Raw genomic sequence first — 18,086 nt, forward strand, 5'->3', positions numbered from 1 at the left:
CCGCTCAGACCAGATAGCGCAATCGTATCAAAAGATGCAGGTAAGACTAGACGATATAACATTTTAACATAAAGTGTTTATCTGAAACTACATGTATGTAAAAACGACTAGTGGCATTTCTATTTAGGTTTCAGAGAAAATAGTCAAATAGTCACCTTAATCAATTTGCAAAGCAACTGATGCTATGCCAATCAAATTGAATGAGTTAGTTGCTCTCTCTTTCAAATACTCCTTAGTACATTTTTGTTTGACATGTGCACACAATGGCGCAAACAGTAAATTATCTGGTATCTAAATTAATTTTGCAGCGATGTTAATGTATCTATTCAAAAATTTTAAATGCATCAGAATTAATAATTTAAAATTAATCATAGAAACCAAGAAACATGATCACGGATAAACATTTCTCTTTGAAAAAGAAAATAATAATATTTTGAAAATAATAACCTATTCCTTGTGAATAATTTAATCAAAGTTTAAATACCTTAGAATTAATAGTTTTCTACTAAAATTAATCATAGAAACAACGAAACATAGTCATGTATAAAAATTTCTCTTTAAAAAGCACAAATAATAACCTTTTCCTTGTGAATAAATACAAAACTGTTAATTTAAAGATAAAAGGAATCAAATTCATATTTACAAGTGAATTTATGTAAAGCCCCTATAAAGGGCCTACTGTTTCTGTAATTATTGCCAATTAGTACAAACTTTGGTTTTTGTCAACTAATTTACAGCAAACATTTTTGCAAAATAGTCTCATTTCGTATAAAGTTTTTGCTATAGTAAACATTTATGGATATTGTATGTCCCCACAAAAAAATCCAGTTTCAGACGCATTAAAACTGTGAAGGTTTCACAAATTGTCGATTCAATGGACTTCTGATGCTTATCAGTTGAGCAATGGCACTGATCACACTCGCTTCATCTGAGAGTGATCAGAGTTATGTGCAAATAAGGCGGTCACCTAGTTTGGTAGCTTGTTTCTGCATTCTAAATTCAGCATGTTTGCGAGGATATACCACAATTGACAGCCTTCACGGTGTTTATACTACAATTAATATCTCGCTTTGTAGATTGGACAAGACTTCAAATAGGCACTATTGTTTTTTTATTTGAAAATGAGGATAATAAATGTCATTATATAACAACAACAAAAGGTTTTCTCTGCGTTGATTAGATTTTTATAGCTAGTTATTGAAGACCGCTACTAAAATAATGCTATAATTTGATAATAAGGAAGCAACTACAATTAATTTACTGTTTTCAAAAACATGGGTCACTATTTTGAAATAATATAGTGACAAACATTAAAATACATTGTAAATAAGACTATAATAACTCTTTTTATCATTTTGTTTTAGCAACAAGTGAAAACAAAGAATTAGAAGATCCGTGTGGTGGTGCCGAGTATACAATTATATTTGGTTTTTAACTTTAGATAGTTTCTGGCAATATCATTGTCCTTGTTGCAAAAACTTCACCAAAAAAGGTTTTCTGAATGTACCTGTGGGTGTGCAGTCACTGTCACCAAATATTGTTTTTCAGTGTCGAGCATTGTGCTTTACAAGCTAGTTTGCAATAAATAGATGTTCATTATTAATGCTCTTACTCTTCATGAAAAGAGTCACCTAGCTTAGTGCCAAATACAAAACTCAGTTTATGCAATAGTAAGTTAATTTTACAATTCATGGTGGTCTTTTAGATTGTTTCAATAGCGTGTTACATTAAAAAATACTGATTGTCTTAATTTAATCAGGCTCCAAATTTACGAGGCAGTTTTAAATGCACGAAAAATTGAGAAAAACATTGGTAAAAAAGGTAGTCGAGTTAAAGGTTTCATTATAAGTTTTGTAAACATACTTAGCCACCACAGAAAAAATCAATTATATAAAATTATCAGATTCTTGCTGAAGAGTTTAGTTAAGTTTTTAAATCTTTTGCTATTGAATTAAGCTTCTTTGCCTCAGGTACAGTTAAAATTGAGGTCAGTTGTAATACTTTACATTCGCTCAGATAAGTTGTAGTAACTTTTTTAAACACAGCGTTTATGTAATTATTTGAATACCAAATTAATCAGCGCCAAATTTTATGTCGGTTCATACAATAAAACCTTTTGCAAATGTGTTTGGAAATGAGTTGTTTTCACGTTGTTTTTCCTCACCACAGTGGGTAACTACTTGAGCATGTGGCGAGTCAGAAGGGTTATTGCTAATCGCTTGTGTGGTGCCACCATTTAATTAAGATATATTATAGCATTCAAATACTTAGCTGAATCATATTAGCTAATACAAGTTTTATAAAGTGTTTTATAATAAAGTCAGCCGAAATTATGCAATTTTGTGAATGTTTTATGCTGACACAAATTACCAGTATAAAATGATGTGGCAACTTACCTCACATGCGGGGTAAGTTGTGCCATCAATAAGGTTTAATGGGAAAGGTAACCCTTGATCACCTTGTAAATTTTATTCAAACTAATTGATATATCTTGTTAAAGAACATATTAAACTAAATACTTACAAATATTTGAGTGAAAAGAGTTAAAAGACACTAGTACATACATTAAAAACCGAAAAATGGCACAAACTACCCCGCCTTTCCCTAATTTTTGCAGCATTATTTTTTATTTAAAAAAGATCACTGCCACTAGAGCTATTACGCAATAGTTTGTGCAAGAACTCAATCGATCTAAGATTTCTAAGGTGTAGGTAGCTGTAATGCATATGACACTGCTGGCAGTTTAGAATATTAAATCACTATAAAAGACACTCTTATGGCAAATCAAAACTTGGCTTGTCCTGAGAAAAAGGTTTTTAGTTGGCGAGCAAATGAATGCAAAAAATTGTTTTCTTTCGCTCAAGCACAAACTTGATGGACTAATCAATAACCCAAGCACTGATCAAGAGTGTTTTATATGAAGCTTACAAAGGCAGTAGCAAGCTGCTCTTGCCCTATATGCAAAAGGTTTGTTGAGCTGGACTGCACGGCTCGTGGTAAGCAATGAGTTAGATTAACTTGAGCTCAAAAAACTCTCAGTCCAATAGTCTGACAACGATTTATCTACTAGCTTTACTGTACTTGAGCATCATATGAAGGGTTTAGTTCTAAACCAGTTATTTCCAAATTGTTGAATGTTGGGAACTTGAAGAAATATTGTGGCAAGTTACTGAATATTTAAAAATCATGTTTCAATTGAATACGTAGAAGAATGATCCTATGTATATCTTCCATCAAACTTGCATTCTTCCAAAGTTTACAAAACATTCACACCTGAATGTCTAAAACTGTGTTTTATTTCAAAACCAGTTGTTTCCGGTTATTTTTGGTTTGCTACAAAAGTGTCTCTCAGTATGCTAAACTGGAGAGCTGCCTTATTCATTGTTATACATTAATTTACAAAGCATCACCATAAATATCATTTCAGGACTTGTACTAAACATGAGAAAACGGTTCAACACTAAACATCAGTACGTCGAGTTGTGGCTAGCAGTTATATTCGCTTTTATGCTCCTCAGATGTCTCTAGAATGCTCTAAAATGTCATCATAGAAGCGAGCAGGGCTAGAAGAAGCATCAGAGCAAATTTGTCAGTTTCCAAACATTTTCAATTCATCATTTATTTGAACAAAAGTAAGTTCTTGTTTAACTTTTGAAGCAGGCACTTTCTGAATTACATGTAATTTGACAATACAATGCATAAATTTGTTTGTACAGAAATTAATTAATTATTTCAACTATTATTACAATTATTTTTAAAACTAACTTGATAAATTTATGCATAGTTGAATTTTATACAAAATTTAATTAAATACTTTATTATCAATGTACTTATTTGTTAGACCAATTTATTAATTAGTGCCTAATTTGGATTACACCACAGTTCGTTTATTAATTTAATTACTAGCACAGTTAATCTTCAATCTAATTTGGACATTTTATGCTTAATTAAAATTAAACAGAAAATAGCTGATTAATTTAATTGTCAATGCAAATTCATCCATACATTGTAGTTAATGTGTCAAGGTGTCACCACAATAAGTATTTAAAGAAAAAATATTAGTTTTATTGTTATATATATTGAGACTATGTTAAACACAACATAAAAACAAGAAACAAATACTATAATACTAATTCAACATTAACCAAAATATGCTATTAATACTACAATCAAAAGAGTAGCATTTAATAATAAACAACGACTCCAGGTGTGAGCCCAAGCTGTTGTTGATAGGGAAGGCGGCAAAGAAAAGGTTACGGAGAAGGACAATCATCATTGCTGTCACATGAAACAGAGAGACATCAACGATTGATGAGCGGAAGTTGTGAAGCAGGAGAATTCACAAGCATAAAAGAAGATGGCATCGCTGTCTTGCTGCCATCTGGCAGAGAATATGATACAAAGTTGCGAGAAGTGGCATGGATATGATCTAAAAAGAACAGAAGTTTGTGTCAGTACAAAATATTTTTGTCCTGAGAAAATAAATCTAATCATTTACATGAACAAACCACTCGAAGACTTTCTGTAATCACTGTCGTTGCTAGGCAACAGTGGTCTCTGTTATATGAGAATAGACGTATCTTTGAGCTCACTATGCATAAAGTTTGAGGTTTGGAGTATACATATGGTTTTGGTACAGCATTTGCATGCCTCTCACACTTGTAAGACAAACTTCAAAATTTAGCAATAAGCAGAGTAGGGGTATGCTATAGTAAATAAGCACGTGAACACGCATACATCATTGAAAAGCATGTACTGAGATCATAGCTGATGATCAGAGTCGTTAAGCTATGATAGCCAATCAATTGCCACATAACAGACATTACTGTTTCAGAAAAGTCAAACATGCTGTTACTGGATTAGTTCACTGGCTATCACCCAACTGGATAGAGCTATTTACCAGGTCTATGGTGTGTCATTTAAAGAAGGATGTACAAGATAACCCCTATGTGAATACATATGGGTAGGTGTAGACCTCAGCCCTTAATCATCTTATGCCTCTAGCTAAGTACAGGTACAATTCTGTAGAGGTGGGCATTAGAGACTTATAAGTATTATGAAGCAAGACAACTCCAAATGCTAGTGGAAGGCGCGGCAACCAATAATGAGATTAGCATTCATGTAGCAATATCTTGAAGCTGTTTATGAAATTCGTAGATGATTTCTCATTGGTTGCACGTAGTTATGTGAGTTCACACTCAAGCTATTAGAAGTACCTACATGCGGAAACAACTTCTGGGTTAGCAAAAAACAAACATTTTACTAAAAAATTGTGAGGGCACCTACGTGTACATTAAACCAACAAAAATTAATAATTGTATTTTAAAATTTTTGTTTGAATGCCGGAAAATTCAAAGAATTAATAAAAGATAGAAAATTTTTTTCAAATTGACAAAAAAATTAATGCCCAGCGTCTTTCATGTTGAAACTGATAATATTAAACAAATGACCGTGTCTTATCGTGAAACGGTGACAGTAGTTTTTACTTTTAATTTAAGCAATATGATAAAATAGCAAAAACTGTATTTTAATACTGAATGTGTTTTTCAGTCACTTACCACTGAAACTTCAGGACCATTTCCCACACAGAGTCCCCTTTGTCCACGTAAGACCTCATTCGCACAGTTCTGTAAACATTGAGGCAGCAACATGATTGGTGAGAGTTTTTTTTCTCATTGATCAAATGATTGTAACTAGAAATTCCCCTGTCATACAGCCAACGACCAAAGTGATAATGAAAAAAGAAAAGGTACTGCCGGTTGAAAAATGCAATATTAGCAGTCAAATGGCACTGCAGTGCAATAGAACTGCAATGGTAGCTGCAATGGTAGCTGCAGTGTACTAGGTGTTATTATGTACAACAAACAGCAATAATGAAAGGAAAATATTATATGTTTATATCTCTCCCTGCAATAGGAGAAATGCAATATTAGAAGTAAAATGGCAAGCTGTTGTGTAATATACACAGGCTGGGGGGAGGGCTGTATATCATTGGTCGTAGCAACCAATATCAAGAAGTGATATTTATCTAGATTTCTGTATTTATATCTAAAGAATTATGCAGAATTTAAAAATCTAAACAGATTTTAGCTGGTTGTCATAAAAATAGATGTATATCTATAATAAAATGTAGGCCTAGTACTTAATTTTGCAGATATTAAAAACGGCTTGGCAGTACTGCAATATTGAGCACAACCGTAGTACCATCAACAAAATCTTCAGAAAAATAATAACAGTAACATATTGCCCACCATCGGTCGCTATATACTTTGATCTTGTAAATTCGAATAATTATTCCTATAACTAAATCTTATAAAATCGAAAAATTATTCTTACAATTAAATATTGTAATAATCTTATAGGTAATATTGTAAGAATCATTAGAAAAATATCATCGTAATTTCCTTTACTTTCACTGCTTTGGACATCAGTTGGAATACCAAAATACTTATTATAAGTGTCCAAAATGTCAGAATCCTGTAGAATCGGCAAAAAAGAAACGATTACTTTTCTGTACTTTTACGTTAATTACAGAAACCTCCGGGAATTAGACAATGTCATAGAGTGGTGAAATGTGCAGGATTTTCTCGTGAAATGCGCAAGGCTTAATAGTTTTACTCTCTGTCGCACAGCCTTATTGGCGTTTCATTGGCCGATCTTAATTTTGATTAGAAAAGATTGTCAAGTTTTTATCGCGATTTTTGGCCAAATCAATCTGTCTATTTATGTATAATCTGATCAGATGGGTTAGTTTTAAAATATTGCGGTGACTTTTCACAGACTTGGTAACATATTTACATAGGTTTATATGTGTTTTGTATCGGTGTTATACTTAAATGACTCTACACAAAAATGGTTAAATTTGTTGAAGAGATTTCGGTACAAGGGTTTGGTCACGGCCGTTGACGGATAATTTTTCGGGAGTTGTGTGCACATATGCATTAATCATAAATCTCCCAAACAATCGCTTTGCTCGTGTTTGGTAGTGGGATAAATACTTTACTTTGATAAGCAACCAGTGACAGAGCTGCATTGTCTTTATAATGCCAACAGATTATAGTTTACCAGAAAAGTCATAGTAATAAGTGATGTCATATAATTTCTATTTTCTATTTTTATTATTTATTTATCTATTATCAAGATATTTTCCCAAAACAATGGTGATCTTCTTTATAGAAAATCTTTTTTACCACAGTTCATCGAACAGTTTCTAAAGGATACATGCGCATCACTATTCTATAAAAACAAGGAAAGTGTCAGATCATATAGCTCTAGGATAAGTACGAGGTTTGACCTTTAGCTTGTGATCAAGGGATTTGGTCACAGCTTTTGTTCGGTCATTCGAGTTAGGGTCTATTTGAAAATATTTAAAAAGTATTTGAAAATTGACTTTTTATGATGACATTCATATAAAGCAACTGCTCAATAATATAAGGAATAGGATTAGACAATTGGATCAGGAGTTATCATTCCATGAGTTTTTTTAATTAATATACCTAATGAGGCTAACTTTTGGTATTACATGAAACATCAAAAAACCTTCAATATTCAAACTACACAAATTCTTTAATTTTTCAATTTGAAACTCTGTAATATTTGAAAGGCCTCGATTTTTGGTATTCAGACAATTATAAAAATCTTTAACTTTTAAATAACAAAAATTTGGGTTATTCACGGAATTGGAAGTTTAAACATTCAAATGAAAAATCTACCCAGGCCACAAAGTGCTCTGCAATAAATCAAAACAAAAGCTAATAAAAATCTGGTTTCTCACAGTTGGCCACCATAAAAGTGTGCTTAGTAAAGCCTAAGTGTATTGTCTTACTCACTTTGGAACTCGGCCTGGGTTTACTTCTATTTCTTCAGCCTTTGTAATATCAGCAGCTGTCATGGCTATGAAACAACAATTTTGTTTAAGTTCAATTCTCTAGGATAGCAAATACTGATTCAACTACATAGATGAACAGAACCTAAACTTAATATAAATAATACCATGACTGCTGCAATTATAAACGACACAGCAACTAAACTTGTTTTCTCAAGCAGAATTATCTGAAACAATTGCTCTTTTTTTCCTTTTATTCACTTCATTCCATTGCCCTCCTTTGCTGTCATCACAGTCGACAGCAGTTGTTTGAAACAAAAAAGGTAGCAAGCACTCCCTAGTTTCTCACACATGATTTCTAACGAACATTTGCCAGGTCTGTGCAAACTTCAACATTCGGAAGGTTTAGAGCAAACCGAAGAGGAGATAAAAAGCATGAGATTTCAGCCCCAAAACTATTTAAGATGAGCTGCATGTAAGTAATATGTAAATACAAATGTAAGTAAAACAGTCATGCCCTACTTACTGTAGATAGGTATAAGTTGGGAAAGTCACAAATAAGATGACCTACCAAACTCATACATACTGTATGTACCTAGCAAGGCAAGTATTTTGGAGACTACCACTAACCTCATTTATTTAGACTAATATCATGATAATATGACTTACAATTATCATACTAAGACTTACTGTCAGTAAAAGTAAGAAACTTACTGAGGCTGTTGAGAGTATCAAAGGCTTCTGCACTGATGGCCTTACTTCTCGACTGACCGCTCTTCCTGCTGAGTTTTTCAGAAATGTAGTTCTCTGATGGGAGATCATCACAAGGTGTGATGTGTTGACTACCTTCACTAAAAAATAACACCATGTCCAGTTACCAATCTATTTCCACGCTAATTAGTGGGTGGCTTAACATGATTATTATAAAAAATGCGCTATTAGACAACTGCAAACATGTTAGTCACCTTTCTATCATTTCTTTTTAGTACAGTTTGATGCAAATGCATTTAACTATTGTATGTCCCTGCACATAAGCCAAACATACTTTGCATTCTAGAATGGGAGATATACAGTAGCCAAAATGTTTACGAAAGTCAATTAATTGTTGCTGAACTTGATAAGCAAGTTTTGTGACAACAAATAATTTCTTATTTATTTATTTATTGATACGGTAGTGTGTTTGCTCACTGGGTGTGTCTTTTCAGATAAAATGATATAAAAAATGCTACAACCTGTATTCGAACTCCTGACATTTGTCTCGGTTGAAAAATATGTAGAGGATAGTACCAATGTTGCCGATATTGAATTTATCTTGCCACGCAATTAACAATTGTGAAAACATAAGAGAAACTGAACATGAAGAAAAGTGAACACGAGGAAAAGTGAACATGAGGAAAAAGTAAATATGGCAGTGAAAGAAACAGGGAGAAAAATCAACATGGGTTTTTCTCAGCTCTGATAATGGTCAATTACAGACTAATAAAATTAGCTGTCAAATGGCTGTGTTAAAAAGTGGCAACTAAACGAAGAATGCACAGCCACGAACATTTCATGGGTCCTGCAAATTTATATTATTCTCCCTATTATTATTAATCTTATTATTCTCTCTACTCCAGTCATCCATACGCATTAATTATTATATTTTTATACAAGTGATTTACAAAAATAGGTATCTGTGAATCTCTTAGCACTTCCATCTCTCATTCATGAAGTTACAGCCAGTAAAAAAAGGGGGTTGAGTGTCAGGAAGCTGAATAATTATCTGGAATACATCATTGCATGATTAATATTTTTATAATTTTGACTGCCAAATAAAAGCACGAAATCAAATTTTTACTGTGTTAACTGAGACTAAAAGCATTAGGACATTACACATGCTTATATGTTGATATATTTATTCTGCTACAAGTAATACTTGTACATGCAATTATTAGACAACTTATTGCTTTATTATTATTACTTATTTATTTTTAATTATAGCTAATTTAAGTAATAACTATTCTAAAAAATAATAATAAAATTTAATAAAAAATAAATAACGTATATGTTTTTCAGTATGAATAATTTAAATAATAACTATTATAAACAAAACATTAATAAAATATAGCAAAAAGAATAAAAAAATCAATTTAGAGTTAGAGTTGTCTGCTTCTGAGGGACTCCGAGCAAAAACGATGAGCTTGGTGTCTCCTCTTTCTAATTTTAGCTGTTAAGATTTTGCGTATGCATTCCTTTATTAAAACTGTAACAGCCGGCCTTTTAAATAATGAAAAAAATTATCATGTGTTTAGATGTCATCACTTCTTTTTACTTTTGCGAACCAAACATTACTTGACAATAACTAAGAGAATAACTACAAATGCTTAGTAGAGGCATAGTTAGCTCGCCATATACTTACTCCAAATGGCTGTCTGACTGATTGGAAATGGCAGAATGGTAAAGTTCAGAGTCATTCTTGCCTGGCGTCAAATATTCGCTGTCGCTGTCATCATCTTCACTCAGCATTTGACTACCCGCAGCTTCATCCTCAGCAACTGCAAATACAACTCACACGTTTAGCCAAAATCTACTTGTGCAGAGAAACACCAGAGTTCAGCTCAACAGAGATTATCATATAAATTAGCAAAAGATGACCCTCATGAAGGGCTCTGCTGTTCACCTTATTTTTCAAATGCTCCTCAACAAGGCGGAGCCATGTTAGCAATTCTTGCACAGAACACAGTCATAACTCATTAAGAAAAATTCACAGATACAGTTTACCCAACTTGCGATTTAATATACATGTAACGTTTAACAATCAAGTTAAAAATCAACTATTTCTCTTTCATCATCATTGAACAGCGTGCAAGCAAAATGCCTCAGTATGATATCACAAAACTCCTTCAATGTTAATTAGCTTTGGCTGCTCACGATTTTGAACTATGTCTAGGTAGGCTTTCGACTCGTTTCGACAAATGAAGAACAGAGACATCGACTCAGCAATTGAGTGGAAGGGCAGCTACAAGGGTAAGAGCCATGTATTGTCAGCCGTTGCCTCATAGACCAGACTTTTTTTAGCTAACCTTTTGAATTAAACTTACTATTTTTGCTGAAATCATTATCAGCTGTGTCTTCAATTCCTACTGAGGCAGCAGTGGTAGAGGCAGCAGTAGTAGAGGCAGCATTGGTAGAGGCAAAAGTAGAAGAGGCGCCAGTGGTAGAAGCACCAGTAGTAGAGGCGCCAGTGGAAGAGGCAGCGGTATTAGAGGCAGCGGTATTAGAGGCAGCGGTATTAGAGGCAGCGGTATTAGAGGCAGCGGTATTGGAGGCAGCGGTATTAGATAAAACTGTCATTAAGCTGTCTTTAGTATGACTAAGTCGACTTTCTCTGAAGTATAAAAATAAACAAGTTAGACAATAACCCACCAATCAGCAAACACTAGAACATTTTATACTTAAATGCTAATGAATCCTTATGGTTGTCAATAAAAGCTGTTAATTTAATTTGAAACACTCTGTTAAGTGTGAAATATCTTAACAATATTTAAATGTACAATGTAGCAACTGTCATGCAATGACATGAGAACTAAAGAAAAACAAACTAAATATTTACTACTTTGGGCACAAACAGACCTGTCCTTATGGCTAAGTAATATAGCAAGAGAATATCGTTTGATTCGAGCCTGTGTCATCAAATAGGTTCATTTGAGAAACATAAAACAGAAAAACAAGAATTCTATGTCATCGAGTATTTGCTGATGCAAACACTGATGGTTTTATGATAGTGTGAAGATTGTAATCACAAATGACCACCAAATTATTGCGGCATCAACGCCGAAATAGGGCGATATAGTGTGAGCCAGCCTTTACAATGAGTGGCACTTCATACGGCTACTGCCAGGCTGTCCAATCTTACTGCTAGCAGATATGGCAATGCTGCTGCTACCAGATATGCCAGTCTTATGACAAACAAACTAACCTGCAGACCTTATTACTGTCAAATCCATTAATAACAGTGCTAAAACCATTATTGATTTTTTCACCAAAAAAACTTGCTGCATAAATCTTACTCCTATCAGACCTGTCGCTTTTACCGCTGAAAGAAAAGGAAATTGAATTGTATGACCTGTCAACCGGCCTCTTAACTAATCTTACAAATATGTGTAATAAGCTGTCGTCAGCACCCTTACCTATCCACTAGAGAATGAGAATAGGTCTGTGACCATTCGACTTCTGATGCCTCGTATGCCGCCAGCTTTTCTTCAGCGATTATTCTATCATTTGCTTTTTTGACATCAGTGTTCAGCAAAACCTCTTCAGCAACTACATCAGCCGCTTTCCGTGCGGCTACGCTAACTGACTCATTCTTGGCTATATCAGAAACACATGTTTCAGACCTTTTAAAGGTAGGCTCTCTTTTAGTGGAATCTTTCGAGCTGCTACTTTGAGCAGCGCAGCTATAGTGACTAGCAGATTCGACACTGCTTTCAATAACTTCCTGGTCCATAATAGCTTCATCTTTCATTTTCTCACTGACGTCTGCGTTTTCTTCCATAGAGACACTCATAGCAGCAGAGAACTCTCGGTTATCAGAAGAATTTTCGGCAGAGATATCTTTCTTAGCCATTGGGGCCGTCTCAAGAGCAGCATTCAGCCAACTGGTCCCTGCGTTTAAACCCTGATGAGAAGACTTCTGGGAAGCAGTGACAAATATACCTGCTGACGATTTTTCGGAAAGCTCTGCAAGTGCTGGATTTGAGGGTTTAGGTGAAGCACGGGAAGTACTCACACAGCTAGAATTTTCGGGTCGCATCGCCATATCCGAAGCTGGACGAGTCACATCTAACTTATCCTGAGATCCACCTTTGTTAAATATACCCAATGCATGGCTACTGAATGATGGCCTTTTGTTGGCAAAGGATGGGAAAGGCTTTTCCCACTTTGCACTTTTATCTGTGCCGGATGATTGCTTTTTAAAAGGAAAGTCAATAGGTTCTTGACTAGATCTCTTTCGAGCTACGGGAACTGGCATGGAATTGCGTTTGCAATTCTCTCGTCGTTCTTCAATAGAAGACTCGGCTTTAGTTCCTTCACTCATAGAGTGATCTACAAAATATAGACAAAAATACTAGCATATGAGCCGAATGCCTGACGTTTCTTGGGTAATAAAAAGTTTTTGGTCATAAAATTTATTTTGGGTTTAACATATTCAACATTTCCCATTTTAATTTTTGAATATCACATCATGTGAAAAGTGTTTTTGTGCAGTTCAAATGAATTAAAAGAAAAAGTAAAAATTCCGTAGAGGTTTTAAAACTTTCAAACCGTAAGTTTTAGATTTCATATAATAAAAAAATTGTTTTAGTGAAATAAATTAGGAGAAAATATAACACTGTAAAGGATTACTATCATAAATATAGTCTGTTTTGTTATGCTAACACTGAAAAAATATTTGGTATACAATAATATGGTTTTAGTTCAACTCAATGTTGGCATCATAATGCGAAAATATTGTATAGAGTGGTATAAAAACCCATAGTAACTATCTAATGCAAACACCCCCCAGTAAAATCCTCAAAATTTTACATACGCATTGTACATATTAAAAGTTTGTAACAGAACAATTATATGCTATATTTAGTAACATGTAATATGTTAACTTTAGTAACTATAGTTACCTACAGTAACTTTAGTGTATTTAATGGTTATGATTTGCAAAAAATGTAACATTACAATATACTATGTGCAGTACGTACCGTCGGGAGTACTTACCTTCGAGACAGGCGTAGTATATAACATAACCGTTGAATTTAACTGAAATAAATTTAAGTGACTAAATACTTACTTGAAGCGAAGTTTTAGTACGTATTTTACTAAACTGAACTCCAACTGTGTAATAAGTTAGAAATTTTATCCCCTGCTTTCAAACTTGTTTTTACTATTACTTATAACGACGAACAACGTCAAACTAAGATAGCGAGCAACGTATATTTCTTTCAGGGGTTGTGAGAGGGATTTCGGCGAATACCATATCAACACTTTTTTTATTTTGTTTTTGTCATAATCAGTGCATCAACTGCTAAAGTTTAATTCTTCAAGAGCATTTTTTTGATATCGTATGGCAGCCAAAAGTCTATAAAAAAATTTGTTCGTGTGTGGGGAAGGCAGAAAAAAGCATTGTGTTCCATTTAGTAAGGCAAAAGAAAATATCATAACAGGGCACCATGACCTGAGGGTGAACTATATTAATTATTAACTGAACGTGTGCAATCTCGTAAAGAGTGTGCAATTTACGGTAAAAGCATTGGGAATAATAAGATGGCGCAGCCTTGTGGTTAGGTGGCAAGTTTAAAAACTTGCGGTTGCAATCTTCATGAGTTCAAATCCGATACAAAGCGCATTGTTCATTCGTAGACTTTAATCGCTGCAGCTGGACGACAACAAACTGAGATTTACATAAATATAGACTTTCAATAGTATATATATATATATATAGATAAATCATTTTAAACATTTTTTTTACACTCATCGTAACCTCATTCGGTACAATTTCTCTAGCTTCAAGCGCAAAATCTCGGCTCTCTTTACAACAATAACAAAAGTTTCTGTCTGTTTGTCCACATGAAACCAGGGTTAGAGGTTAGGATAAAATATTGTTTAGTACAGGACTCGAACTCATGACATCCAGCTTAGTAGACCCACACTCTAACACTAACATTAACCGTTTTTAGGTATTTAAAAAAACTGCATGTAGTTAATCCTGTGCTTTATCGCCAAAGCTGAAAATCTCCCCTGCACACTAAACTGGCAGGGTACTAGTATCAATAATGATAACGACCCTACAACAATATTCCCTGCATTCTAGCATCAAGCATTCGATATTAACTGTCATCATCAACTACGCGAATCTTTCAATTTGGATTTCAAGATTTTTTCAACAATTTACTGTTTACCAACAAACATTGAGTACTTCTAATAGTTTTATTTAAAATTTTGTAACCATTTAAGTGAAACTCCCACCAACAAATTTTTAATGAGAAATGGTCAGTATAAATGTGCATAGAAACTATGTGAAAGTTGGAACAGCAGAATAAATTGGGTCATACGAAGTAATTTAATACTTAACGCTCAATAAAACTTAATCAATATCAACCAGCAATAATCAGCGGCGATAACCTCTGAAAATGTTATGTACTGTAACAGCAACAACATCAACAACAAGCATCAGGCACCACAACTGAACTGATTCACCAAGCACACCACATCATATTATATAATCTGATAGTTAATACTGAAATGTTATATGTATGACTGGGCTCAAAAAGACAGCCATGCTCTAAAGCCTGGTTCCCATTTAGGCCGCAAACGCCGGTAGGCAAGACTGCAGGGCTATCGCTGGTGAACTGAGAACCTACGCGCGGAGAACCGATGGTAATTGCCTGCGGTCAACGCAAGAGTACAGTGTTGCTCAACTTTCGCAAGGAGCCGTAGGCAAAATTTTCTCAAAATGTTCTGTCCTGGTGAAAGGTGGCATTTAAAAACGACATGGCGAGCGACCATTTTTGTGTGATCATTAGCGATGCAGCTTTATGTTAGCACTAGTCGGAATTTCTGGCGTTGCATAGGTATTGAAAATCAGCTTATAAACGATGGCGGGTAATGTCACTGCCACTTGCCATTAGCCTGGCACATTGCCAATGACTAATTTGAGTACGCCCGCTATCCTTATTGCTATACTTATTAATAAAAGCCGTGAGAGTAAGCTTTAGTGCTATTTCAATTGACATAATGACTTAAAGGTCTAAAGAATAGTGTAGCTTAATTGGTAAGATAATTGTCTGGGAACAGAAGGTTCCGAAATCAAATCCAGTACGAAACAAATATTTAATTTCTAAATTTTAATGGCTATAATTAGAGGGACATGGAGATTTATATACAGTATATAGATAAGCCGCTGAGCCAAGCGCCGCAAGCGGTTTGCTTCGCGAGATTATCTTGGGGATCTCGCAGCTAATATGGGAACCATGCTCTAGCGCAGACAATATTCCCAGGTCATAGGGTAAAGTGAATACTAGTGTATTGCCCTACCAGAGCGAAAATTTCCAATAGTTTCAAAAACCAAAAATGCGCTCTTTCATTTTAATGTATTTCTGCAGTAATAATAATTATAATCATTACTACTGTTACTGATATTATTACCATAAGAGTCCTGATTCTGACAAAACCTGGTAAACTTGTGTGTGCGATAAAACCAGAAGCATTATGAACAGGGTGATACGGTTGTCGGCGTGGTTTTTCTAGTAATGCAAATGAAAAGACTATGTCAAGGGTTTATTAAATTTATCTGAAACTCAAAGGGAAAACTCTACCTTACTTTTTTATGAACTGTGTTTGTTGCAACTTTAATAAAATTACAATTTTTTTTGTTATGTTGACATTTGTCAAAGACAATAACCAAGTTTACACATGGTTTATAATAAACTCTCACCGCTCTCTGAGGCAGGGCGTTGGGCTTTGTGATCCTCTGAGGTTGAAGGTTTGACAGTGTCTGGCTCTTCATAGCTTATGCAAAGCATGTTGCTGCTGTTGGTATAAATTTTGCATGTCGCTGCTTTCACTGTCCAATCATCACCTTCATCAGTCTTGATCTTTAACAGGTCGAGGCCTTCGGCCTGCATGGTGCACGACTTAACGGTGATCGTCTTGTTTTGCCTATCAGAGAGGTTTTAGGGAGTTGAAACAAATACACAAAAATAAAATTACAATTTCAAAACAAACGGAGTAAAAACTCATAGCTAGTGCTAGTGCTCATAGCTCAAACTAATTATTTTTTTGTTTTAAAACTATGTTATGAGAGTCTAAATGCAGGACTTGAAATGTGGGAACATATTAAATAATTTCCCTTGACAATTACAAAAAAATAATGCTTTCAATATCAACAGAATATGAAAAAACCTTTTCAAAAATAACCAACAGCGTTGATGTAAGACTATTTTACAACTTATAAACGAAAACAGCAGCAAGCTGTAAAGCTAATAAATGGTTATTCTGTAACGGCATGAAAGATAACAACATTCAACAGTTGTACATTATAACCAACCTTATATCTATCTTGCTTACCATGTCTGGAACAAACTTACACTGTGAGAATTTGTTTAAAAATACTGTAAAACTTTCATATTATCATTTTATTTTATTTCCACATTGCTTGAATTGTCTTTCATCACCATCGGGTGATCAACTAAAGTCGAGACCAAAATCAATAACTGACAAAACTGTCAAAAGCATAAAAATGTTCAAGTTAAAACTGTTTAATATTGACAACGTTAAGTAGTTGATGGGTTTGATACAAACGACAAATAAACAGTCTCCAATAATCTGTTTGATTTTTAACATCATCGCAAGAGAAGGAACATGTTGATGATGGTTAAAAACCTACAGTTAAAGGACTCCTACAGTTTTCATTAGGTTGAAATTATTTCCACACATAAACTTGTAATAGCGTAAACTTGCAACAGAGTAAACTTGTAATAGAGTAAACTTGCAATAGAGTAGAATAGCAATTGAACTCGATGAGTCAGACAGAGTTAGACTTTAACAGAAGAAGATGTAAAATTTGAAGCACTTTGTAACTACATTTTGTTGAAACCTTTTTGTACTCAATACTACAACTTGACAATCTAAAGAAAAAGAAGATAAGTTAGTGATATCTGGCAAAGAATAGGTCAAGAGGTCAACACATGAAACCCTGTGATTCTATGAGCTACTGAGGGAGAGTATGTACAGTACCTTTTATTGAGTTGCTCTCCAAAACCGAGCCTGTTCCAGGATTGGTTGAAGGCGGGTTGAACAGTCGACGGTTTGCTGGAAGATGAAGCTTTCATACTAGACTCTGGCACAGCTCCTCCTGACCGAGGGGATGAGGCCGCCTTAGGAGTATTAAGGGAGAAGAAAGTCCAAGTCGGTTTTTCTCCAGAACTCTTGGAGGAGCTAGGGAGATTGGCTGAAAATCCTTTTCGTGGAGTTTTCATATTGCTTGAGCAAAGGGAAGTATCGTTTGATAAAGCGAAGGATAGCGGGAATGTAATCCGAGCTTGAGAGAAATACTCACTACGTGACTATAACAAGATCAAATAGCAAGTGATGTCCCTCAGCAAATTGCTGTGATGTCAAGAATCCCTTGAATGTTTAAAATTCTTTCTAATTCTATTGGATAACTTTTGAATTCTTAAAATCACTTAGGCCATTCATATTGTTGATGTAATGTGTGATTATTTTGCTC

The 18,086-nt window shown here is 34.4% G+C and overlaps 1 protein-coding gene across 1 annotated transcript; it reads right to left on the bottom strand.

Moving 5' to 3' along the window:
• Nucleotides 1-4,244: 4,244 nt before the first annotated feature.
• On the bottom strand, nucleotides 4,245-17,835 carry LOC137406820 (serine-rich adhesin for platelets-like). The gene is made up of 10 exons (XM_068093432.1): nucleotides 17,594-17,835; nucleotides 16,293-16,516; nucleotides 11,995-12,910; nucleotides 10,949-11,192; nucleotides 10,736-10,823; nucleotides 10,224-10,359; nucleotides 8,540-8,676; nucleotides 7,830-7,893; nucleotides 5,559-5,627; nucleotides 4,245-4,429 (listed from the first exon to the last, which is right to left on the bottom strand). Coding segments are annotated over exons 1-10 (2,121 nt in total). The 3' UTR covers nucleotides 4,245-4,428.
• Nucleotides 17,836-18,086: the final 251 nt, after the last annotated feature.

This window comes from Watersipora subatra, chromosome 10 (assembly GCF_963576615.1).
Source record: "Watersipora subatra chromosome 10, tzWatSuba1.1, whole genome shotgun sequence".
In the NCBI taxonomy this organism is placed as follows: Eukaryota; Metazoa; Bryozoa; class Gymnolaemata; order Cheilostomatida; family Watersiporidae; genus Watersipora; species Watersipora subatra.